Genomic DNA, 27280 nt, shown 5'->3' on the forward strand with positions numbered 1-27280 from the left:
AGAAACACTGATAAGTGATCGAGTGAATGAAGAAAGTGTTAGATGTTGGTAAAAAAGCAAGAGGATATTGATTTTCTGTCTCCAGTATTTCAAAAGCGCTGAAACTGTTAACTCTATGTTAGCCTCATTTTCTTGAACGCCAGTTGTGTACTTTTTGCTGCTTGTTCAGCTACAATGAGCTGATATGTTTTATTCAATTATAACGTTAGATTTTTAGCAAGTCATATTTAATTGTAATCTTAGATTTTCAAGCAAGTCATGATTCCATGGAAATGTTTTTTTTATATCAATACATTTGAGAAACCATCATCAGTTGATAAATTACGTAAGAAGCATTTCTTGAGATTTTACAAATTCGATTTGGCAACAAATTAGTTTTGCCAACGACAGAAGTGACAAAATGTTTCCTTTACAGATTAATAATAATGTATTTATTGATCTAGTATTACATAATGTTAATCAAAGTGGTGCAATGTTTCATTTTTATCAACCATAGCATATAGTTCTTTCTGTTAGCCACATTCCCCGTATTAAAGCATGCAGAGCTTCCATGCGCCTAGCTTAAAGGTCAAGGTCAAAATTTTAGGTCAACATTTAACAGTGTCTGCTCCATAGCTATAATAATTTATGCAACTCAAAGAACCCCTAGTAAAAGTTCCTCTTGGAGTTAAATGTTAAATATTCCTCATGATGAATTAATGTGTCATCTACAACACCTAGCTGAAAGGTCAATGTCACATTGGAGGTCAAATATTTTAGGTTCTGCCTCTAACTTTCTCTTATTGTGCATGGGTATTTTTAAAAAAATATATATAAAAACACGTTGATTTGTCTTATGAGCCAGTAAAGTATTTATTTTCTTCAGAATCATCTTCTTTTAATTGGATGAAGTATTGCATTTTGTTTTTATTTTATTTTTCCACCAATTTAAAAATCGATTGCACATCTAACTGAAAATATTTTATATAATAATGGATGTTGAGCTGTATATAAATCTTTTACAGATATCAGATTAACAATTCGTGCAGCGATTGAGAAATTAGTCACCTTCCACAAAGAGCTATAAAAATAAATGTATTTTATACTTCTTTGCCTTCCAGTAGGGGACTTTGTATTGAATACTGCATTCGATAGTGGTAATAAAAGACAGACTTTAGCCTTTAAAAATTATAGTATGGTATAGCTTTTTCTACAGGAAGTCAACAGGTGCCACTTCCGGTTTCAGTTTAGAGAAAAACAACCACAAAGTGACAGGAAAAAAAATGAAATGATATAAGTTTCTTAATGTACCTTTCAGATTGTCATTTTTCAGACGTCTTGTTCTGAGCTTGATTAATCATGTTAGACGTTACCAAGTGGCCGATATTCAGTCTCTTAGATCCGAACGAAGCTTCAAAAATCACAAAAATCTGTGTGTTTGGGAGCTCTGGAAATGAGGCTATTTACATTACTGACAATGATGATGTTTATGCCATTGGTTCAAATTGCAGTGGTTGTCTAGGTTTAGGTAAGGAATATAATTTATCATAATTTTGTTTTGTCTTCTGTAATCTGCACTGCTGTAGTTCAGCCTTTAATTGGCAGAGGCTCTAGACCAAATAATAAGGCAGTGGCTATGTCAAGTAATAAACTCCGGTGACAAGAAATAGTAAACAACACTTTGAAAGTCAACAGTTTTTATTTAAAGTTCAACCCAGGTTCTTAAGGAAAAGTGAGACGCACTGACAATGAAAGCTAACCCATAACTAATAGAGTCTATTCAATACGGTTCCCTGTGCCGTCCTCGCTTTCTCCCGCTAATCAGGAAATAAAGCCAAGAGCATTGTTGGTAATTAGCTATCATGTCCGAGCGTTATTACAAATATGGTGATAAGACATTCTGCGGACTGCTGAATCCTCATGAATCTGCAATGTATAATGGAAACATGCCAGTGTCCAGTTGGCTACCAGTATGCCTGGTACAGAGAAGAACTGTACTTTGTTAACCTTAGGATAGCAATATACAATTATGCATGTGTATGAAACAGAGAGAACAATATTTTGGAGAAGCAATATTTTAGAATACTGACTGTTTCTATATTACTTTATAACTATGACCTGAACGGCCATTACATTACAATTTCCTTTCTTTCTTCTCTTTAAAATAAACTAATAATTTAAGTATGAACCTGTCATAATGATAAAGTAACGCTTAACTGGCCATTACATTACAGCTAGAGAAACCGGAATCGGTTCCCTAGACAGGGAACTTATTCGTCCGGAACCGGTTCTCTAGCCAAATTACCGTGCATAGGCTAGGGAACCGGAATTTTATTTCTATGCATAAAGCTGTCGAAATTCACTTTGTTTCTTGTACTAAGGCCTAAAAAAAAAATATGTTTGTTTCCTGTAACCCGACCGACCGTAAGTTTTTACCGCCGACCGCAATTTTTTTATGGGCTAAAATTCGAGATTCTGATCATATCTTTATTGATTATAGGGATAATTTAGTTGCACCCGACCTCGTCGCGCATAGTCACGAACGTTCCTGGTTCTGTCGACATGAAACAACATGGCGAAAAGCCTGTTTGTCGGTAGACTCGAGGTTCCGGGTTTTCACCCGCGAAAATCGAGAAGTTTTCTTTGATGCATATCGAGTTCAAAAGTTCTGCCCCTAGTCAATCAAAATCTCGGTGAATTTCAATACTGTTCGCCGCCACAAGCGGAAGTATGGCAGTAGGCGGAGCGTCATATACTAATTAGCTACTGACAGATGTCAATCACGCCACGCGCCGACTGACACGTGGTTATCTCGCGGTTTGTATTTAGTACTTCATTATGAAAGGTGTTTATTGATCAAGGTGTAAACGTTAATTGATAAACAATTCGTAGAAGAGCAGTCTATTATCATGTTTGTACCACTTGTTCAGGGGTCACGCTGTTGGTTGCACTTGAGCCATTTGCGACAAAAGATTAATTGTGGCCCCGAAAATCTCTAATTGGCAAAACGGCCCGAAGCTATGTCTGTCTGCAAAACTATGAACTTTGCCTGTTACACAATGTTTACTGAACGAAAGGAATCAGTGTAGAAAAAAACATTGTATGAACAACATCTGTTATTGAAAGGCGGGAGCAAATTTTCAACAATTTTATTTGATTAGTAATTTAATTTATACAGGCCTCGACCTTAGCGGTGGACCGTTGGACCGACGCAACCAAAATCGGCAGGTCCACTATCAAAAGTTGGGTAGACCGACGGTCAACCAATTTTCAGTCACGGTCTGCAAATAGAATAAAACCCTTAAAAGTGGAAAAATAGGGGTGATGGGGGGTGGGGGATCGTACCCATATCGGCGAATTCACAAAACGAAAGTTGATTTTGCCTTAGTACGGCATTCTACAGTTATAAGCATTGGCGAGTTAAAGTCAGGATAGCACGAATGGACTACTCCACCGATCGGGTGAGTGGTTTTTACGTGGTAACTTTACCAAATTGAGTAATTACATCAGGCAAAATTACCTGGATTGACTGGAATTTACCCGCGAATCGTAAAAATATCAAAACGTCATGCTGGTAATTTTCCATTCCACAAGCAGGTGCGCCCTATCGTAATACTTAATTTACATCGCAGTTACTTTTGACACAAAAAACGCGCGTAGTGCATTCATTTTTTAATATATTCGCTTCAGATATTCAACACCGCTTGAAAACTAATACAGTTTGAATTCTATAACAATTTTAATAAGAAATCGACAGGAATGTAGGCAAAATTCTTTTAAAACGATCAAATTTTCATATAATGTTTTGTAACATTTCAAACAGCGCGATCTTGATTATTTATTTCCTTTTTAAAGTAAATAAACGGTACATACTATGGTAATAAAATTCAGACTTTTGACCAGAAAGTACAAAAAACACAATTAAAAAATCTTAAATAATGAAAGAGCGGCAGCAATTTAAATACATGGAGTAAAACGATTTTGTGGCAAACAGATTTCTGTTAGCATGGCAGAATAGGTTACGTGACCTCATGAACGTAAATAGAAATGTGGTTTTAAAATGAGGCAGTATGATGTCGTTGCGATTTTTAATAAGTTTTAAACGAGTCTTCGTACATATATTTTTTGACACAACACTTTGTTAGATATTCTTCTCAAACAATAATGTAAATTTCTTGAGGGCAAATAGGTCAGTATCGTTCACGATCTGACACATTTACATGTCAGTTTATTCGGGATATTGCACATTCGCTTTTTAAAAAATTAAAGAAAAAACTTTTTTACTGATTTCTTCTCAACAATTAAAGGAATCGAGAAAGTACGATCAGACAGTGATGTGTCACATGGCGCGAAAACATGACGTAATGCAATGACAATCTCGTGGAAACTATACCGCTTTGATCTCCACTGCAGATGCCACAATAACCGACACACTTCTTTTAGCTCTTTGAGGGGGTGTTAATTGATGATGAAAACGAGGCCAATTACTTAGTTTATCATCAGAATGATTACTGATAATTGTTGATGTTTTTCTTTTTTTCACTTTCAACACTGGTGCTGATTGTGTCCATATTTTGGGACACTTTTCAAAATAATTATTTTTCGGGATAACAGATTGCTACAGTCTTCCATTTTTAATTATTTAGAAATAAGTCCCGTTTCTTTGAGTCATATGAAGTTATGACGTCTACAGCATCACAATTTATGAGATAGAATTGGAGGTCCACTAAAGTCTGAGCAGGTCTACTAGATTTTAGCAGTTGGTGAACCTGCTGGCAACTGCTGAAGAAAGTTAAGGTTGAGGCCTGATTAGGCAGTTAATTGGCGATAATAAGGTTACTAAACACTGAAATGTTCTGACACCTACTAAAAAAAAAAAAAAAAAAAAAAAAAAAAAAAAAAAAAAAAAAAAATAAATCCCTACCTACCGACCCCCATTTTTTTCAGCATGTTACAGGAAACAAACATATTTTTTTTTTATGCCTAATGAATGCGGAAATCGTCGGCATTGGAGGAAACCAGAATAAACTTGCAATTTAAACTTAATTAGTATTGATCACATATCTTTGAACGTGTAATGCCGAGGTGTTACAAACCAGTACATAAAGTGATCAGATAATCTGCAAGATATTAATGGCAATTAAATTACAAATGTATCTATAAACATGTAATGATGCAAATACAAATTAATACTATTTTTTAAAAAAAAATAATTTAAACATTGTACATGTTCAAAACAAATAACATGCATTTAAAAACGACAAAGTAGTTTTCACGCATTTATTTCGTACTTGTTTACATCATTCTAATTAATATGGCGGACACGGTATGCCGCGAGTACACTTTTGGAGACAGTTAACGCAGATAAATAGAAAGGAATGGTAAAAATTAATTAAGATAATAATATGCATGATACTTACTTATAGAAACAGAGTGGATTTCGGCAGTGATATAAAATTCCGGTTCCCTAGCCTATGCACGGTATTTTGGTTAGAGAACCGGTTCCGGACGAATAAGTTCGCTGTCTAGGGAACCGATTTCGGTTCTCTAGCCACTGCCAAATAATAAAGCATTTAAACACTATATGTTTTATTTTGGCTACCTCGCTGCATTTACATGTCCACCATTACTCTTGGTACAGCTGACAGTGTGGTTGGTTGTAACTAAACAGAACATTAGTTGCACACTTTTCTTTCTATTATTTTTATGTAATAATTTGCATGCATTTTATGTTCTCTATGTGCTATTGTCATTATTACATCTTATTTCATGCTATGTTTTATGTGCTACTGTGAAGGAGCTGCTGCTCAGTTCATTTCAGATATGATCTGAGGTGATATTCTCGTTTAGCATATTTTTTATTCAGCTTTTTGCGCCGGTTTTGCCTTTCAGTTTTTTACTCCATGTTTATCTTAAGTAGTTCTTAGGCTTTCGGTGAAGATCAGCAGGTCTTTCATAGGTTTAACTTAATTTGTACTGGCACTGCTACATGTAATTTTGTATAACCCTATCTCTTATTTTACAGCTTGCTTACTATATGTTTTAACTGTTTATCTTTGTTATATATAGTCGGTTAAAAGCGCTTGTTGCTTATGTTGTATTGTTTCTCTGTCTTGCCGACTTAAAATAAAATTGATCTTATCTTAACAGTAACCTAACACCTAACTAAAATAAAATGATTCTTGTCTTAAGTATTTTTGAATGTCATTTTTATTTGTGAATGTCTCACAATATGCCCGAAAAGTGCAAATAATTTTTATTTTACAGGTGACTCACATAGTAGTCTGGAACCTAGAAAGATTGATGCCCTATGTAGAAAAAGAATTGTGGATGTTGCATTTGGGAGTGGACCACACGTATTAGCAGTATCAGATAGTAAGTATGCAATGTACGAACTTGTAATTAGAGGAAAGTCTGATTGCATCTTGTTGTCACCAAACAAATGTAGATCATATATTGATGTAATGATGAACACATTATCACCGCCATGTTTAATATTGCATACGTGTACATTTAAGTGGACATAAATCAAAGCAAATAATATGTATTATATGTTCATATAGTGCCGAGTTGGAATGAGACACATGTTCTTTCATTCTTGTCTCTAAAGATTCCGGTTTCACCTACGTAGTCACTATTGCATTGTTCACAAACCAATTGCTCTGAGTCAGTGGATTTACTCAAAATATGGACAATCCAGAGCAAGAGAACAACCTTAATTGTTGTATGTTGTAACATGTTTGGTAAATAAAAATATGATATTTCTTTATATCTTATTTATCACATGTTTGACGTCGCGGGAGTGTAATAAAGCCATTACATAAAAATGATAATACACTAGTGTAATATAGGAGACATTGATCATATTGACTTGTTTATAATAGTTAAAGAAAGTAGAATTTTTTCATGTTTCAACAAGAAAAGCTCACATGTGATAAAAAGAATATTACATATGTGACTTTCCACATTGAATTTTATTAAACATTGCAGCTGGAGAGGTGTATAGTTGGGGCCACAATGGGTATTGTCAGCTGGGCAATGGAGGTTCCACACAGGGAGTTATGCCAGTTCTAGTCAACACAAACCTACAGGGAAAGAAAGTATCAAAAGTTGCTTGCGGAAGTCACCATTCACTTGCTTTGACCATGGATGGGGAGGTACAACATTATGTTTCATATATAGTGAAACCTGTTTATAAAACCACAATCAGGAGAGTCAAAACTTGGCCTTCTTAGCAGGTGGTGGTTATTTAGTCATTAAATGATAAAACAGTGATTGATACATGTACTTTGCAAATTATGCTTAAATTTAAAATGAAATTAATTGCCTTGAGATCCAGGTAGTGGTCATTAGTATAGGGTGAACTATATTTACTTAAGTTTATGTATAAAGTGGTACACATGTACTTACTGCTTACTGTTCACTCCTTATACTTTTTATCCGAGCTTATTTTGGTTGAGAACTTGAAAATAAGTGACAAGATGGTATTATTTCCTATGGATTTACTATATATATGTATTAATGTTTTGACACAGCAGTTGTATTAACAATGTACATGTATATAGAACAACTGTGAGGCTTTTAGTACATTTTTGTTAAACGTTCAACATTAATAAAAAAATTCTTAAAGATATGATATGCTGAAATTTTGTATTTGAACCTACGAAGAATTTCTACAGTGTCTGTGTAATTATAGAAAAATATGTTTGTGTGCATAAACATTACTTGTGGTTAGTTTAAGATTATACACAGTAATGAATTTATAACACAATATGAATATGGAATAAAACTAAAACACTGAAAGTGTTTTTTAAATGGCTGTTACTAGACAACTGATTGTGATTGCACCTCTTCATACACAGTTAGTTTACATATTTAGCCAGGTTAAATATACATGTAATTAGTGAGGAATTTTTAGGTTCAAATCAATATTTAATGATAAATTATCTTAGACTAAATGAAGGATGAGCAAAGCACATTTTGAGCCACTCAGTTCATAAAAAATCTACTGTCATAAATTGTGTAACCAAAATATTGTGGTGGTGGAATTTTTTTGCATTATTTCAGTTGTAGAAATTGATCACTACAGTGTAGAAATTGGGGTAAAATCTACACAGTTTCTAAAAACTCTATTTATGTTACAGATATATGCGTGGGGACAGAACAATTGTGGTCAAGTTGGGTCTGGAACTACAACAAATCAGCCAACACCTAGAAAAGTCATTGCAGTTATTGGTAAACATACTTTTCATATAAAAATGCTATCACTTCCATTTTAAGAATTAAAAATCTTAAAAGAATTTCACCTTAAGCTTTGTATCCATATAGCTCATTGTATAAGGGTTATTGTTTTACAACAAAATGTTTGTTTTATAATTGATTCTTTATGGTGACTGATATGTAAGGGATACTATTATTAAGAAAAGATCTATCCTTCAAGAGCAGGTAATATTATTACTGTCAAGGTAGTGGACACACAATGACAGTCGGCATTTTCTGTTCAGTTATGATTATTATTTTCAGTATTTTATTTTGGCATTCTCCGATTGTTTAAAAAGATCTATTATGGTCGAAGAATACTGAAATAGCATATGATTTTATGTAGTTTCATATTCTTCATAATACTATATGATTTCGGAATTCTAAGGTTATTCAAAAAACAATTTTCTGTTATGGTCGAAGGATACTGAAATACCCTGGGATGTTCAGAGCTTGACTTCAACTTTGGACAGCACTTGCCCTTAGGGCAACTTCAACTATATTTCTACTTGGCCGAACCCAATTTTTCATTGCCCAAATGTAACATGGTGATACGATGAGATATTGTAATTCTGTATAGCAACAAAAAACAGTAGTGCGTGATTTTCTGAGAAGTATTTCTTGGTATCTTTTATATATTTCACTTGCCAAGCGGCAACTGAGTATGATTTTTCGCCTGCCTGTGCTCCACTTTTACCTACCCTGGCCAATAGGCTGAATAGGGCAGTCCTTAAGGTCAAGCCCAGATGTTATGTTAGTTTGTGTTCTCTGTATGTGATTTCAGAATTCTAAGGTTGTTAAAAAAACAATCTCCTGTTATGGCCGAAGGATGCTGAAATACCAAAGGATGTAATAAAATTTCATATTCTGTGTACCCGTATCTGATTTCGGCATTCAAAAAACAATCTCCTGTTATGGCCGAAGGATGCTGAAATATATGATGTTATAAGCCTATAATTTCATATTCTCTGTGTATGATTTTGGCATTCTAAGGTTGTTAAAAAAATGATTTTCTGTTATGGCTGAAGGATACTAAATTACCATAGTATGTTATGTAATTGCACAGAAATCACAGATTGTCATAACAGAGCCACTACCTTAAATTACTATGCTTAAAGCTTAAGGAGGTAGGTTACCTTGTTACCAGGGTAAATTCAAATTAGTTGAACCGCAGCAATTTTTTGTATTTCGTGTAATATGATGTTTTAACTGCTACAATATCAATTTCGTTTATTTCTGTCCCTTCAAGTTCAATTTTTATCCTGGTTTGAAGAACATGACCCTCCAAAGGTATTTTATATTGAAAGAAGAAGGAAAATACGGATATTTTACACTTTTCAGTGTATTTTAGTTTCATTGATATCTGTAGAAGTCTGCATAATTGATAATTTTACTAGTATGCGCGTTAGCTTTCTAATATAAGCTTAAAATGTATATGTCACGGGGCTCGTGTTTCCATGGTAACGCATTTTCTCCCATTTTTAAACAACTATGTACAAAAACGGGGTTTTCGACGGCTTCAGTGCCATTCTGTTAATCACCAACATGGAATATTTGGGTAATATTATCAGCAAAATACCAAGCACTTTACATGGTACCCTATTTTTCTTTAAGTTTAAAGTAACCATGGCAACAGAGATATTTAAAATAGCTTATATCTTGCTTTTTGTCGTTATTTCTTATAAAAAATATTGAATAAAATTATCTTTCTTGTTAATGTAGATTTAAAACATATTATTTCTAACATAAGTTATATTTTCGTGTTTTTTGCATTTATTCAAACAAATTTCACAGCTTAGAATACTTACAGCAGTACCCTTCTTCTGGCATTTTTCCTGGAAAAATCGTTCGGCATGCTGCTATTTTTCTCATGGATATTGTTGAAATGAAAATAAAAAGCCGAAGCTGTGTTCCTTAAATAGACCAGTGTTAACGCTTTTGAATTTTACATTTAGATATATAGGTCACGGGCTTCGTTTCCATGGTAACATCAATTCAATTCAAGAAACCACAATTTTCTACTGAAATTTGAACAATTTTAGAGCTTAGTTTTAGTATATAAGTAACAAATTATCAACGGAAACTGAAAAATAGGTATTGCAAATCAAACTGTCAGTTTTTTACTTGAAAATGGCCTTAACAAGTATCCTTTCACCCAACAATGTTCCAAATAACATTGGTTACCATCATCCATTTTCTTACATTCCGCATAACATTTCAATATAACTACATAAAAGAAGCAAAATATTGATTATTATTCTGAGCAAAAGACTCATAAAAAATATTTCAGCAAATAATGACTGTTTGAAAATAGTTCAAATAAAGAAAATGCACAGAATTACGTACTTTCAAAATAAAAGCTATTAATTTTGCGCGGTAACTGACACGTAACGTCATGACGTCAATGACGTCATTTTAAGGCAACATTGTTTTGAAGCATTTCTGCGGCAATTTATTCATTATTTCTGCATTATAAAACCATAAAGCATCAGATCGGAGACAGGTTCATAATTTGTTTTCAGAAGAATGGATATACAGACACATTTAGTTTGTCGTAAACGTCGTCGTAAATCGTCACGTTAACTTCCGGTTGGACATGCGCACATACAAATATTAAGGTAACCTACCTCCTTAACAGCAAAGACACTGCTTTTGTCTCAAGTTGTAGTTGCCAGTAAGTGTTTTCCTTTACAGTTGGTAGAATTTTCGCTAAATAGCTCTATGTAAGGGGAATAATCTTGCATTATTTCATTCACAGAATGAATACTTTACAGGTTCAAGAGTTGCCATATCTATAGCCTGTGGACAGACATCTTCAATGGCATTAATGGAAAAAGGGGAGGTAATTGATTCTGGAAATAACTTTAAGAGACACAAAATAAAGAAATATTTATCATGTTTATGGATGTCATTTTTTCAGTGTCATCGTCTTAACAGTATTTTACATGATAACTTATCGGTTACATTTATCTTATACTTTATTTAATACTTATCAATGTTAAGTGAAAATTGCAGCATGTATTACAAAAATGAACAAGAATGACAGAAATCAAAACCTGTAGTTCACTAGGGGATATCCAGTTCTGTATTTTGTCTATGCCTCGACTATTTTCATTAATGTTTATGACCTAGTGAATAAGTAGGTTTTTAATTCAGGGAAGCTTGTAATTAGTTTTGTCTGTAATAGAAATGAAAAATAAATTTTTGGTTAGGTATATAATAAAAGGGTTAATTTGATCGTAGCTTGATTGAGCATTTTTTGGGGGTTTACCTGGCTCAGTTACACTGCGCTTACCACTTTGTGTGATCCAGGTCGGCAAATCCACTCGAGTGGAATATAATATTAATAAGGTCAAGTTACTGTTTTTCAGTGTGTGTGTGTGTGTGTTTGGCTTAGCATCTTTTTCAACAATTTTTTACAGTCATAGCTACTGTTTTAGTATCTATGTAATCTGAGTTTTGATTAATATGTTGTGACTTAAGTGCTCATCATAAAATTTAATATCTTGACTCCAATGAGTTTACATACTTTTGCATGGGTCTGGTATATTGAACCAACTTTTATTTGAAATACATCTTTTGAACAAATCGTGAAGAACTGAGGTATAGTTATTATATAAATAAATGCTTATTAAAATCATATTTAGTAACTTTGAATGTAGAAATTATTGCTGTTGATACTACCTGCCTGCTTAGCTCAGTAGGGAGAGCGCAGATCAATGCATTGCGGGGTTGTGAGTCCAATCCCCTGGTGGGGCATATGTTCTCCATGACAATTTGATAAAAGACATTGTGTCTGAAATCATTCTCCTCCACCTATTATTCATGTGGGGAAGTTGGCATCTACTTACGGAGAACAGGTTTGTACTGGTACAGAATCCAGAAACACTGGTAAGGTTAACTGCCCGCTGTTACATTACTGAAATACTGTTGAAAAATGGCATTAAACTAACATCGTACATTAATAACAAAATTGCAGGAGGTATGTAAAAGACATAGGTAGAGCTTCCAAATGGTAGGGTAATTTGGTATAGAAATATAATACATTTTTATTACTTTATTTCAATTTACTTTTGTTTATTATTGATATTATTGTTTTTCTTTTTGTTGTTTTTAAAGTGCATTTCTGTTTAAATTTTTTGGTAATACTGTACATCGATTTTGCTATGGTACATGTCCTGCTATTACTAAGACTGCAGAATTAAGTTGATAAAATACTGTAAAATCATTTAATTCCGTGGGCATGAAATTTCGTGGTTTTGGTCAAAACGGCAATTTAATGGGGATATGAATTTGTGGATTTCAACTTTTGAACATAAAATGAATGGGAAATTTACTTTGTATGTTGGGATTAAAATTCGTGGATTGACTCAACCACAAAATCCAGGAAAATTAGTCCCCCATAAATATTAATGATTTCATAGTATATCGTTTGAAAGGTAATTGTTGAAACCAGTTTTGAAAGTAGAGGTCATTTGCAAGCTTTTTTAGTCCCCTACCGGTGGAACACCGGAGGGGACTATAGGAATGCCCTCCGCCCGTCTGTCTGTCCATCCGCAAATCTGGATCCTGTGATAAAGTATTTATAAAACTTGGTATGTGAATAGAAGTTAATATTATGTAGATTATACAGTCACATACATGACTTATGCTTGTAGGTCAATCATAAGTCAAAGTCACTATTGAAGGTCAAGTAAGAATTGTTTCTGCTCCATAACTTATATATGCATTGATGGGTTATCTTAGTGCTACACACAAATGTTCCCCATGATGAGACAGTATGTCAATGCATGATCTATGCTTATCAGTTAAGGTCAAGGCCACTGTTCAAGGTTAAGTAAAAATTTGTTTCTGCTCCATTACTTTTAATTGCATTGAAGGATTTTTAGTACTACACAGAAATGTTCCCCATTATTAGACTATAGTATAATATATACATTATAAAGTTTGGAGCTTTTATATGTGTAGAGCTCTACATTTTATGAAGCCTTTAACCTTTTTTTTGATTCATTGTATTGTCTGACTGAATTATTTTTGCCCCTTTATATGAAATAGCTTTTTGTCAAATAAAAGCACCGTTGTCTGGTTAGATAATTAGAACTATATAAATGATAAGAGATTATGCCACAGAATAAGAAACTAGAAAATTTTCATAACATATTCTCAGTGTACCTGCATTCTATCTTGAAAATTAGTAAATTTTCTCCCTTTACACTGAAACTAAAGGTGATAGGTATCACCAAAATAAAGTTGATACTCTAAGGGTAAATTTAATCACAGAGTATGTTTATTACAGATCAAACAGAAATTTTAGGCCTCCATTTTCAGGCACACAACTGGATTTCCCAAGTATTTTTTTCTAACTATTTTGCTTTTGCTTTCAGTATATTTAAAGTTGTTTTTTTACTTAATTTTACTTCAGGTATTAATTTCAGTGATTGTTACAATTTGTTGGTGATACACATCTCTTGATGTAAATTATTAATTGATGAATGTGTAATTCATTTCAGGTGTATGGCTGGGGTTATAATGGTAACGGACAGCTAGGTCTTGGAAATAATGTAAATCAGCCAAATCCCTGCCGAGTTCAGATGTTGCAAAACACTATAGTTTCACAGGTATGTCACTTTAGTGTCAGAGGTATGGCTATATATTACTATTACCTTGCAGATCATTTTTCAGCCATATAGATGCGAAGACAGTAGAAATTCTTTAAATAGGATGGTGTTTGGACCAAGCTTTTTCTCAATTTTAGTTGGTTATCTGATATAGAGGAGTTTAGCATCTTGTAAAAAGTGCATAAATTTATTCTATCCAGACCATAATCTGCATTGATCCTTGTACTACTTGTTTGCGACTTAAGGATGCAAAAGTGTCCTTGTGTTGCCTGAATAACAGGGTGTCTTGTTTCTCAGCATCAAATATATTGGAGAATTTTTTGGACCAAGCAAAGCATATGGTTTAGAGAGGTATTCAGTTAAGGGTGAGACCCGTTTGCTGTTCTCAGAATTCACTGCCATGCTTAGAAATAATTACAACAATAGAATTAGTTATAAAATGAGGCTAATAGCTGCAAATATTGTATGAATTATAAAATTATTTGTCAATATTTGTAGATTGTATGTGGATATGCACACACACTGGCACTCACAGACGAGGGTGATCTTTTCTCCTGGGGAGCTAACTCATATGGTCAACTTGGTACAGGAAATAAGGCAAATCTAGTCACACCATCTCGAGTAACAGCAGATGGAGAAAGGTATTTTACTGCATCATTCATGTTGAAAGTAGAATAGATTTTATCATTTATGATATGGCTTGATTTAAAAAGGCTTATACCCATAGTTTGAGCTTCTTGGAAACTAGCACTGGTGTTATAAAAGGAGGCCTGATGTCATTTATGGGTGAATTTGAACATGCAGCAGTTTTTAGAATTTAGAGACCAACACATTTATGAGACTACACTTCCCTTGATATTTATCTCAAAAGTATTTGTTTTTACGGGTATTAAAGGAATTATTTGGTGATTCTTTAATATTTTAATAAAGGCAGGTGACATTTCTTTTGTCACTTCTTTCCCATTGCGCATTTTTGCACCATTGAGAGGTTAAATTCAAAATTCTTTATCATAAAACTTGATTGAAATTAAGGTAATATTATAAAGTTAGACATTTTCTTTTCATGAGACTAAAATGTTTGCTTTATCTTACATCTGCATTGTTGTCTTGTAAAATATTCAGGATATATATGGCCAATAGTGGCTTTGTCTCTAGTATTTATTTTCACAAAGATGAAGAACTAGGGAATATAGCAAAAATAACTCCCTTGTAAAAACTTCCGATTTTACAAGAAGGTACTCAGCCTGCATCAAGTGTAGATTATAATAATAGCATACTGTCATAATATCTGCTAACAACTTTGCACAAATTGTTAACGTTCACTTTTACAGATTTATTGAAGTAGCCGCAAGCCATTACTCACATATATCTGCTGCAATGACGGAGACGGGGAAAGTCTATATGTGGGGTCAGTCCAGGGGTCAGTCTATAACGTCACCATTACTCACGCAATTCAGCTGTACTGATGATGTATTTTCAGCATTTTCCACTCCGCCAGTAACATGGCGGACACACGCTGTCAGTAAGTAAAGTTTTTCATACGTTGACTCATCATATAGATTATGCAGATAATTGAATGAAAAAGAGAGTAGAGGTTGAAGTATATGAGTTGAAGGTTCCATTAATCATGGATTTTAAACACTGCATGTTATTGGTGTTAAAACTGTACTGTTCGAACAAAATTTTAGGTGTTTTAGTCGCCATCAGCAAACTTTTATCTCCAATTAAAAAGAATATGTAAACTTTTGTTTTCTTGTGTTATAAACCATCCTGTATATATGTTTACGTTAAATTCTTTAAAAGAATTCAGTTATTTATTGTGTTGATTTATTGCCTCTTACAAGATTTGAGCAGTTTCATTAGTTATAACATGGTTTTATGGTGACCCCCTTTATTTCTGTGGAGAGTCAATAGATTTTCTTGCTGTTTTAGGCTAAAAATGAGTGGTTAAATAAATAAAACAAATAATTGGGTTCATTAGTGATCCCCAATGGAAATATGTGGGGGACATTTATCATACAGACCCCACATATTTCCGCAGAGGGCCACTAGAAGACTCAAATGATTTATAATGGCTATCTGTTGTAAGTTAGACTGAAGAAAAAATGTTGTGGCTCTAAAGTATGTTTTTCAGATGCAGAGGGAAAAGTTGGTGAAATTCATATTATTTCATGTCATTGTACCTATTGTTTGTTCAGTTATTTAAGAAAATGATCACTTTCGTTATCACACTGCCAAAATATTTTTTCAGATCAGATGCGAGGGAGTAAAGTTGTAAATTGTATATCACAAGCATTTGACGATCCTGTAAGTTTACTGTATAAAATTACGGTTTTTCATTTCTGAATTGAATGAAATAATGTTGGAATTTTGTACAGTTATTTTTATATATTCTAGGACATGGTACGTATTTACTGTATTTTTAAGCTTTATAAAGAACAGCATTTTATTAGTTGTGTGAAATGATAATACTTTTGCTTCTTTTCTTGATAAAGAATATGGATTTGGACTTGAATCTGTGGATTGAAAAAAGAAGGAAATTTAGTTTAGTAAATGTAAAATGATAGCGTTTTCTCTTTCTCTGAATCCGTCATTGATAAAATATACTCATATTTACCATTTATATATTAAAGGAAGATTCATGTAGTTCTGTGCATTTGATAAACTAGAAGTAATGGCGTAATTTCATTTATTTGGAAAACTTTAAATAAAGCCTTGACCTGGGCAACCCATGTTTAACCCTTAGCCTGCTGGTGGCAAGTGATTCTGCCTCTGCGACCAGTGCAGACCAAGATCAGCCTGCACATCCGTGTGCAGGCTGATCTTGGTCTGCACTGTTTTCCATTCAGTCAGTATTTTTTTGGTAATCAACCCTTTTAACAGTTAATGGTACTGTCCAAATTGAAAGATGGACACGTTCATTATAGAAATTAAGCAACCAGAAATGGATTATGGGTATTTATTGGTGGCTAATACCGGAAAAGGAGATTTTTCCTGTAATGTCGAAATCGTCAAATTTACTTTAAAGTAATTAATTTAACCTTATATTGCTTTACACAGATCACAAGTGATGTGAAGTTTAAAGTAGAGGGGAGAGATATATGTGTTCATAAATCAATACTCAAAATAAGGTATGTCAGTTTTGTGTTCATACTCAAAATGAGATAATTATGATGTTTATATGTTCGTGAATGAGTTTCTAATAAGTTGAGGAAAAGACTTCTTGTATTCAATTTTGGGAGGAGAACATTTTGTTAATAAATCAGTTCTTGATGTTTCCATTGCATTGCCTGAGGTGTGGGTGGAGGGGGGAGGATATGTGTGATTAAATCCATTCATTACTTGTCCCATGCTGCAGAGGGGGAGAGACATACATGTATGCACCCATGAATCAGGTATTGCTTTGTGTAAATAGTCAATATATTATTTAGAGGGAGAGATATACCTTTATAATTCAGTTCTTGATGTGTGAAATGTTTAGGGGAGAGATATGTATAAAGTACCGCTATGGCAACAGTGTTGTTGTCAATCAGAATTCTCGGTATATCCATCTGTTACAGACATGTTTGTGTCCATAAATTAATACAATTAAACTATGCTTTGTCTGTGTTTATATCAGTTCTTTTGACACATATTATAGTTACTAAATGTACACAAAATCATGCAAGAGCTATGTGTCAAATATATAAATATTCAAACTGATGTCTGTTGGTTAGTTATAAACACTAAAAATTGTTTAGATGATGTGCCAAAACTGTATGTGTGTATAAAACTCTTTAATTTTCCTTTCATACTTTTTAGATGTGAGCATTTTAGATCCATGTTTCAGCCATGTTGGGATGAAGCTGGAAAAGAGTGAGTAACAGTTAATACTCCTGGGGGAAATAAAACTGAAATACTCCTGGAGGAAATAAATTCATTTTAATTCAATTGTTTTAGAAGTTTTTCATTTGAAAATTTTAATTATTACCATGCCCTCACTCCCCTTCCAAGAAGAGGGCATATTTGGTTTTGCTCATTGTTTGCTGTCAGTCGGTAGACAGTTCGGTTTATATCAATAACTAAGGAATGCTTGGTCTCACAATAATGATTGCCTGTGGTGAGTACATGTTTTTTTTTTGTGGGGGGGGGGGGGGGCGGGGGCGCGGAAAGTCCAATATCAAGTTCACAGTGACCTCAAGACAGGAAATGGTTTCTGCTCAATATGTAAGAATGGAAGAGTCTATAAAGTAGTCGATAAAGTAAAGTTTCTTGTTTAACATGGGTAGTTGACGAAAGTCCTCACCTGGAACTTATTTCCAGCCAAGCCCAAGGCAGGCATCATATTTACCTCCCCAGCATCCAGTCTAGGCCTATACTGCTGGAAACAGTACCAATTTAAGTAAATCACCCAGCACTGAACACTAGTTGGGATATCAGCTGCGACTGGGAATCCAACCCGGACTGCTGACCACTGCGCGACTGACTCCCTATTGTTTCAGTAGGTTTAAGGTCAGAGTGACCTCGAGACTGAAAATGCTTTTTAAGTAAAGAACCCTTCAGCTTACAATTGTTGAATTTCATAAGATCAGTACTTGTGGTCTGTAGATGACGGTTGTTGTGTTTGGGGTCATTAGGTCAAAGTCAAGGTAACAGGTACTTTGTGACTGAAAACAGTTTACACTCCATTACAAAAGAACTCTTTTAGCCTACAGTCGTCAAACCATAGAATGATTGGTTGTGGTCAGTAGTTAACTTCTATTGTTTCAAAGGTGAAGGTCACAGTGACCTAGAGACTGAAAATAGTTTTAAGCTCAGTAACTAAAGAATGAGTTTTCCTACAGTTCAAAAGCTTTGTAGGGTGATTGCCTGTGGTCAGTAGATAACTTCTATTGTTTTGTTGTCATTAGCTCAAAGATCAAGGTCATAGTGATCCTGGAACTGAAAAAGAAATGCTTTGGCCTACAGAAGGATGATTGGCCACAACCTGTGGCCAGTATATGACCCCTATTGTTTCAGGAGGTGAGGGCCAGTAGGTCAAAGGTCAAGATCATAATTGTCTCTGACTCAAAAAGGGACAGGCCATCATGGAGGGCATGTGTATTTTACAAACAGCTCTTGTTAATTGTAGAGATTAAGAATTGCAATTAATGGCTTATTGTCAACTTGTATCAAACGGTTCAGAATCTGATGTACTTTGCTTTTTAAGTTAACCATGAATCTTTAATTTTCTTTTCCAGTATTGTAGAGATTACTCAGTATCCATATAATGTATACAGGGCATTCCTAAAGTATTTATACACAGATCATGTAGACTTGATGCCGGATGAAGCTATAGGTATGCTCTAAAGTATTTATACACAGATCATGTAGACTTGATGCCAGATGAAGCTATAGGTATGTCCTAAAGTATTTATACACAGATCATGTAGACTTGATGCCAGATGAAGTTATGTCCTAAAGTATTTATACACAGTTTATGTAGACTTGATGCCAGATGAAGCTATAGGTATGTCCTAAAGTATTTATACACAGATCATGTAGACTTGATGCCAGATGAAGCTATAGGTATGTCCTAAAGTATTTATACACAGATCATGTAGACTTGATGCCAGATGAAGGTATGTCCTAAAGTATTTATACACAGATTATGTAGACTTGATGCTGGATGAAGCTATAGGTATGTCCTAAAGTATTTATACACAGATCATGTAGATTTAATGCCAGATGAAGCTATAGGTATGTCCTAAAGTATTTATACACAGATCATGTAGACTTAATGCCGGATGAAGCTATGGGTATGTTCTAAAGTATTTATATGCAGGTCTTGTAGACTTGATGCCAGATGAAGCTGTAGATATGTCTTAGTGTATTTATACACAGATCATGTAGACTTGATGCAAGATGAAGCTATGGGTATTTACTAAAGTATTTATATACAGATCATGTAGACTTGATGCCAGATGAAGGTATGTCCTAAAGTATTTATATACAGATCATGATGCCAGTTAAAGGTACATGTATGTCCTAAAGTATTTATATACAGATCATGTAGACTTGATGGGAGATGAAGCTATAGGTATGTCCTAAAGTATTTATACACAGATTTTGTAGACTTAATGCCTGCTGAAGGTATGTCCTAAACTATTTAATGGGTATACACAGTGTAGAGTTGATGACGGATAAAACTTAGGTTTGTCCAAAAAGAGTACTTACAGCTGTGGGTTTTAAATATTCTTCAGATAATGATTTATGTTTTCACATTTATGTAGTTAAATTTTTGATACAGAAAAGAAAATTTAATCCCAAATCCACAAACAAAAATTTCGTAACATGGTATTTTTGAATATCTTATATTTAATGACAGTTTCCTGAGAAATCAAATCTTATGGTACTAATGCATGTATTTCAGGATTACTAGATCTGGCAAATTCCTATTGTGAACCAATATTGAAGCGGCACTGTGAGCAGATTATACGACATGGAATCTCGGTCAGTAATGTAGCAATGCTGTACGCTGCAGCCATCAAATACGAAGCAAGGGTACGACCTTTAAATTTTCAGCTTTATTTTGTCCCTTAGTGCTTTTAGAATTTAAATTTTTATTCATTAAACAAATTAGATTGAGGAAAGGTAAGAGTTGAGTTGAAGTCATGACCTCACATCATTTTATGACACTAAGGTCCATGATTATGAAATGGAGTTTGGAGATCTGTCTCAAAACTCCAACATGTTATAGGTTAATTCTGAGTATAGTTTTGAAATTGCACTGCAAGACTGATCTCTTAAATGTTGGAACCGGTACGTTTATTTATAGATGTGTATGCAGTTAAACTCCTCTAGCAGTTGAATGATTGTCTTAAGTTTATACACATTTATTTTACTGCTTGATTGTGAAAACTTTTATCTTACTTGAAATATTATGTCCCTAGACATAAAACGATTGAATTGTCAGTTTGCCGCCCGTCCGTATGAAACTGATTGCCTACAGCACCCAATCAAGTTCATAGTCAACAATTCTTGTGGCAAGACCTACAAACTGACCTATATATAAATGGCCTTGACCTTCATATGATCTTCGAGTTTAAACTTAAAACCTAAAAAACACATCTTTGGTCATACACCTGGGGGCATGATTTTGAGTTTAAAAAAAAACAGCTCTTTGTTTTTCTCCTCTTTTGTAAAATCTTTCATCTTTTACCTCATATGAATAATTATGCCCCCCTTCGAAGAAGGATGGGTATATTGTTTTGCAGATGTCGGTCGGTCGGAATGTAGACCAATCTGTTTCCACATGATAACTCAAGAACGCTTGGGCCTGGGATTATGAAAGTTGATAGGGAGGTTGGTCATCACCAGCAGATGACCCCTATTAATTTTGAGTTCTGTATGTCAGAGGTCAAGGTCACAGTGACACTGAATAGTTAAACGGTTTCCGGATGATAATAACACTTGGGCTTAGGATCATGAAAGTTGATTTCAATATTTGGTATGTAGCAAAATCTAGTGGTCCCCTACCAAGATTGTTTAGATTATTTCCAGGGGTCAAATATAGCCCCACCTAAGGGGTCACATGGTTTATATAGAATTATATAGGAAAAAACTTTGAAAAACCTCTTGTCCAAAACCACAGGGCCTAGTGCTTTGATATTTTGTATATGACATCATCTATTGGTCCTCTACTAAGATTGTTCAAATTATTCCCCTAGGGTCAAATATGGCCACGCCCTGGGGGTCACATGGTTTATATAGACTTATATAGGGAAATACTTTGAAAATCTTCTTGACCAAACCACAAAGACTAGGGCTTTGATATTTGTAATGTAGCATCATCTAGTGGTTCTCTACCAAGTTTGTTCAAATTATCCCTCTAGGGTCAAATATGGCCTCGCCCTGGGGTTACATGGTTCATAAAGACTTATATAGGGAAAAACTTAGAATCCATAACCTTCATCATTCAAATTTTGACCACATGTAAAGTTTTGATTGGCAAGAAGAACCATGACATGAGTTGACCTTGATCTTGACCTAGTGACCTACTTTCACATTTCTGTAGCTACAGCCTTCAAATTTGGACCACATGCATAGGTTTGTGTACCGAAACAAACTTTGACCTTGTTATAGACGTAGTGACCTACTTTCACTTTTTGAAGCTACAGACTTTAAATTTGGACCACATGCTTAGTTTTGTGTTCCGAAATAAAATATGACCTTGATTTTGACCTAGTGACCTTTTTTCACATTTCTCAAGCTACAGCCTTCAAATTTGATTCACAAGCATAGTTTTGTGTACCAAAATGAACTTTGATCTTGAGATTGACCTAGTGACCTACTTTCACATTTCTGAAGGTACAGGCTTCAAATTTGGACCACATGCATAGTTTTGTGTACCGAAATAAAATTTGACCTTGATTTTGACCTAGTGACCTACTTTCACATTCCTCAAGCTACAGCCTTAAAATTTTGACCGCATGCATATTTTTGTGTTCTGAATTGAAATTTGACATTGATTTTTACCTATTACCTACTTTCACATTTCTCAAGTTACAGCCTCCAAATTTGAAGCACATGCATAGTTCTGTCTACGAAAATGAACTTTGACCTTGAAATTGATCTAGTGACCTACTTTCACATTTTTCAAGCCACAGCTTTCAAATTTGGACCACATGCACAGTGTTTTGTACCGATATGAAATTTGACCTTTATTTTGACCTTGACCTAGTCTTAAAATTTGGAAAATTCAAAAATGGCTCAGTGGATGGCGCCAAGATCACTCTGTGATCTCTTGTTAGGTTAATAGGTTAAAGGTCAAGGTCAGATTGAACCAGAATGGTAGAACTTTTGTTTACAGTGAGCATATAATTTCTGTTCCTTGTGCAGTTACTTACTGCTTCAGGGGGGCATTTTGTGTTCGACAAGCTCTTGTTTTTAAATTGTCTTAGTCCCAAGCTATCTATAGAAAACAACCCCTCTAAAATGAAACCCAAATATCAAAACTGAACTAATATGCCTCCCTTCGGGGCCATAAAAAAACTTTGAACTTCATGTCTTGGTGCTGTTCAGTTAAGAGGTTTTTTTTATGGCCCCGAAGGGAGGCATATTAGATTTCAACTGTCCGTCCGTTCGTTTGTTCGTTCGTTAGTTCGTTCGTCACAACGTTAACTTTTTGCATGAAGGCACTTTACTCGCGAACTACTGCACCCAGGAACTTCAAACTTCACATGCTGATAGTACTTATTGAGTACACGACCCCTACTGACTTTGGGGTCACCACGTCAAAGGTCAAGGTCACAGGGGCCAATATTATTTTTTTTGCATGAAGGCACTTTACTCAAGAACTACTGCACCCAGGAACTTCAAACTTCACATGCTGATAGTACTTATTGAGTACCTGATCCCTACTGACTTTGGGGTCACCAGGTCAAAGGTCAAGGTCACAGGGGCCAATGTTAACTTTTTGCATGAAGGCACTTTACTCGCGAACCACTGCACCCAGGACCTTCAAACTTCACATGCTAATAGTACTTATTGAGTACACAACCCCTATTGACTTTGAGGTCACCAGGTCAAAGGTCACCAGGTCAAAGGTCAAGGTGCTGTGGGGGGATTTGTCACCATTAGTGACAGCTCTTGTTTCACAATAACCTTCTCTCAAATTATAATTGTGATTTGTATTTTTTCAGGAGCTTGAGGATTTTTGTTTTCGTTTTGCATTAAATCACATGACTGCAGTCACACAGACAAATGCTTTCCAAGATCTTGATGAATCTATACTGAAGGCGTTCATCAAGAAAGCCGGACAAGCTGGTGCATTTAGATACTGAACTGTGTAGTTAGTGGTAACGCACTTTGCATCATATGAAGTTTTGAAGGAGAATTTTGACAAAAGTTAAAAGTGTTTTAAACGCATACTATCGCATAAAAATCTCCAAGTGTAATAAACAGAAATATGACTGTAAATAGGGTTTGCAGCGGGCCAAGTTTTGTCGAGGATAGAGGTTACCAAGCTTTAGATTGATTAAAAAGCTAAATTTAATTGTATAGGCCAGTAAATTAGAAGTTTGGAGTCATTTCATTCAAACTGATACATAATTGAGCCGCACCATGAGAAAACTAACATAGTGCATTTGCAACCAGCATGGATCCAGACCAGACTGCGCATTCGCGCAGTCTGGTCAGCATCCATGCTGTTCGCTAATGGTTTCTCTAATTGCAATAGGCTTTGAAAGCGAACAATATGGATCCTGATCATGCTTATCTCAAATGCACTGTGTTGGTTTTCTCATGGTGCGGCTCAATTATGGTGAATGATGTTTCATCCATTTACATCTATTACTTACTAGTACATTCTCAACTGAAGTATTATCTCTTAAAATTAAAAAAAAAGAGAACATATACCAAGAAAAAGTTACTTAGAAAGTTTACATTTATTTATTTAATTCTAATTTTTGCTCTTAAAGTTGTTGGTTCCAATGGTAATACTCTCATCTGAAATCTTAGGAGAAATTTCATCTTTGGATAATTATATTTGGGGACCAGTCTGAAATCTCAAGCTTACGATTGGTTGTCTGTTGACATGATCTCAGAATTCACCAGTAGCAAAACTGTATTACAAGAATGGTCTCCAAACATTGTTGTAGCACTTCAGAGCCTGATAAACAATTTTTTTCATGTGATATTTCTCGGCAAGCTCAAAAAATTAAGAGTATTATTAAAACAACCAATGATATTATACGTATTTGTAGAAAAGATTTTTGTTAAGAAAATTAATAAAATTGTTAAAGTGTTTCTGTGTGCTAAATTTCAATCAGAGTTTTATTTTACTTGTTTTATTGGAAACTTTGTAAGTTCTGATTCTAGTTCTGTGTAATAAGAGTCATAATATTATAATGTTTATAGTTGTGTGAGACACAGCATGACGTTAAATATACAGTCAGTAATTCTACAAAAAAAAGAAATATGATTTAAGGGTTAAGTTGTGTTGGTGCGCTGTAAAACCCAAATAAATAAATAAATACCCTAAATTATAGGGATGTTGCAGTTCCATATTTTTATGGGTACATGATTTTGTAGGATTTGAATCATCTGAGGTGTTGTAACTGAGAACACTGCTAGGTTTTCAAGTTTCACATTTTATTCTAGGATTGACAAAGATGGTGGGCCTTGAGGCCCTTATACCCTATCAAGTTTGTTGAACAAACTACTTCCTCATACTTAAAGGGACTGCCTGTGAAGTATACAGAGACGGCCTGTGAAGTATATACATGTATAAGCACAAAGTAACTTTTTTCTTAGATGGACAAAAGGTATGGGCTCCCATACCCACCTTCTCAAGCACTCACAGAACAAAAACGTATTTTTGTTTTCTTTTGGAATTTCATACACATGATCTCCATGAAGTGAAGATTTGTGTGGCGTATTCTTTCCTGGAATAGACAAAGGAAGGGGGCACCAGTCCCACTCAGATTCCAGGTTTAGTGGGACACCGGAAGGGACTATAGGAATGCCGTCTGTCCACAAATCTGGATCCTGCAATTACACAAAGTATTCAAGCTATGTTCATAAAAATTGGTATGTGAATAGAGGGCAATATGTAGATTATGCACATACATGACATGCTTGTATGTCAAAGATCAAGGTCACTATTGAAGGTAAAAAAAAAGTTGTTTCTGCTACATAACTTTTATTTGCATTGATGGCTTATCTTAGTGCTACACAGAAATGTTCCCCATGATAAGACAATGTGTCAACACATGACCTATGCATGTCGGTCAAAGGTCACGGTCACTATTGAAAGTTTTCCACCAGTAGGGGCTTCTGTATTGCCACTACAATACTCGGTCACTTGTTTTTTCTGGGGGCAACCTTACCCATAGCTGTCTTAGATGTATTTGAGGTATTAAACACATTTGAGCCATGCCATGAGAAAACCAGCATAGTGGGTTTGCGACCAGCATGGATCCAGACTAGCCTGTGCATCAGCACAGTCTGGTCAGGATCCATGCTGTTCGCTTTTAAAGCCTACAGCAATTAGAGAAACCGTTGGCGAACAGCATGGATCCTGACCAGAATGTGCGGATGCACAGGCTGGTCTGGATCCTTGCTGGTCGCAAAGCCACTTTGTTGGTTTTCCTATGGCACGGCTCATTTAGTGATAGTTCTAGTTAAAAAGAGATATACATTATTTAATATTTGTAACATACTGTATAATTTGATGCAGATTATGAAGAAGGATTCTGACTGTTCTGCTAAGTTAAAATAAATAGCACCATTATATTCTAAAACAACTGAAGTATTGAAAATATACACCTTTCACAAGATATTTCTTCATACGTCTTCTTTCTGAATGTAATTACACTCGGTACGCAATACAGTACCTGTTTTTTTTTTACGTTTTATTTATAGATATATATATTTTTATGGCAGAGGTGTGGGTGACAACTTACTGTGCTGGATCATATAAATAAACCTGTTAGTATTGCATCTAAAATCTCGTACCTAAGAGGGCTTTATTATCTATATTGTTTTTGTTGCCATTGCAATGTTTTGCCATAATATATCATGCCAGGTGACTGTCACCTTCTGCATGAATTCCAGTTATGTTCCAGTTGAAAATCTTGTTTTATCCATTCATTAAAAGGGATTTCGTTCCTTCAATGGACTGACATGCAAAATACGTAAATTTCAGAGGAAAAAACTGTCAACTGCTTTGTGCTTTTTTGGTAACTTGAATAGGTGTATACAGCTAGAATTTACTTACATTTTCAAAGGTAGATTAGATTTATTCAGCAAAATGTAGTCTATAATATTAACGATAAACAGGACTAAATACAGACTATGCTGAAAAAAACCATTTTTGTTAAATGCATATATCAGGTGAAATTGTCGAGTTATCCTTAAACACATTAGTAAAGTCATATACTTATAAAATATACAAAATCAAAGTATTTTTTGCTTTGTCAGTATTATTTGTGTCACAGAAATCATACCATCTATATTTTCACATATAATTGTGTCTCATTTTTACACGCCCGAAGGGAACGTATTATGTTATGATGCCGCATCAAGACGATGTGCAGAGCGCATGTTTCCGATGGCTCGCTTCACACTTAGGGGCCAAAGGTCGTACCTTCGGGCGTATATTGCTCTGCATTGCAGTGCTCTTGTTGAACATCATGTTTTTGACATGGCTTTCAAACATAAACATAGGTACTGCAATGTAAAACTTGTCTTTCTGATGTTTTGTAGGTTTGCCATTTGTCAGGTGTACTGTACACAGTAAGATGTAACATTTACATTCGTCTTTTCAAACAGCCATTGCTATCGACATTCCTTTGTTTTGTATAAATTGGTACGTATTGTGTGAATAATTTCAGTTGTTGTAATTTTGTAATCTTTCAGTGTTGTTTGAAAGTGAAGCAAATAAATATCTTAAAGAAAACCAA

At 34.6% G+C, this 27280-nt stretch overlaps 1 protein-coding gene across 1 annotated transcript; it reads left to right on the plus strand.

Moving 5' to 3' along the window:
• The first annotated feature begins 1205 nt into the window (after nt 1-1205).
• LOC128550444 (RCC1 and BTB domain-containing protein 1-like) lies at nt 1206-27280 on the plus strand. Its single transcript, XM_053529509.1, has 14 exons — nt 1206-1507; nt 6247-6354; nt 6970-7136; nt 8124-8214; nt 11013-11080; nt 13749-13856; nt 14355-14497; nt 15188-15378; nt 16108-16163; nt 16917-16987; nt 17658-17711; nt 19076-19173; nt 20248-20378; nt 23519-27280. Exons 1-14 carry the CDS (start codon nt 1339-1341, stop codon nt 23657-23659), a joined length of 1596 nt encoding a protein of 531 aa, XP_053385484.1. The 5' UTR covers nt 1206-1338; the 3' UTR covers nt 23660-27280.

Source organism: Mercenaria mercenaria, chromosome 18 (genome assembly GCF_021730395.1).
Source record: "Mercenaria mercenaria strain notata chromosome 18, MADL_Memer_1, whole genome shotgun sequence".
Taxonomy (NCBI): domain Eukaryota; kingdom Metazoa; phylum Mollusca; class Bivalvia; order Venerida; family Veneridae; genus Mercenaria; species Mercenaria mercenaria.

What these genes read in the sequence shown, in the direction of transcription:
- LOC128550444 (XM_053529509.1), top strand. Translation starts at nt 1,339, where the DNA reads ATGTTAGACGTTACCAAGTGGCCGATATTCAGTCTCTTAGATCCGAAC. An exon ending in CACAAGCATTTGACGATCCT is followed by an intron (nt 16,164 to 16,916) that starts GTAAGTTTACTG and finishes TGCTTTACACAG; the next exon opens with ATCACAAGTGATGTGAAGTT. An exon ending in GATGCCGGATGAAGCTATAG is followed by an intron (nt 19,174 to 20,247) that starts GTATGCTCTAAA and finishes CATGTATTTCAG; the next exon opens with GATTACTAGATCTGGCAAAT.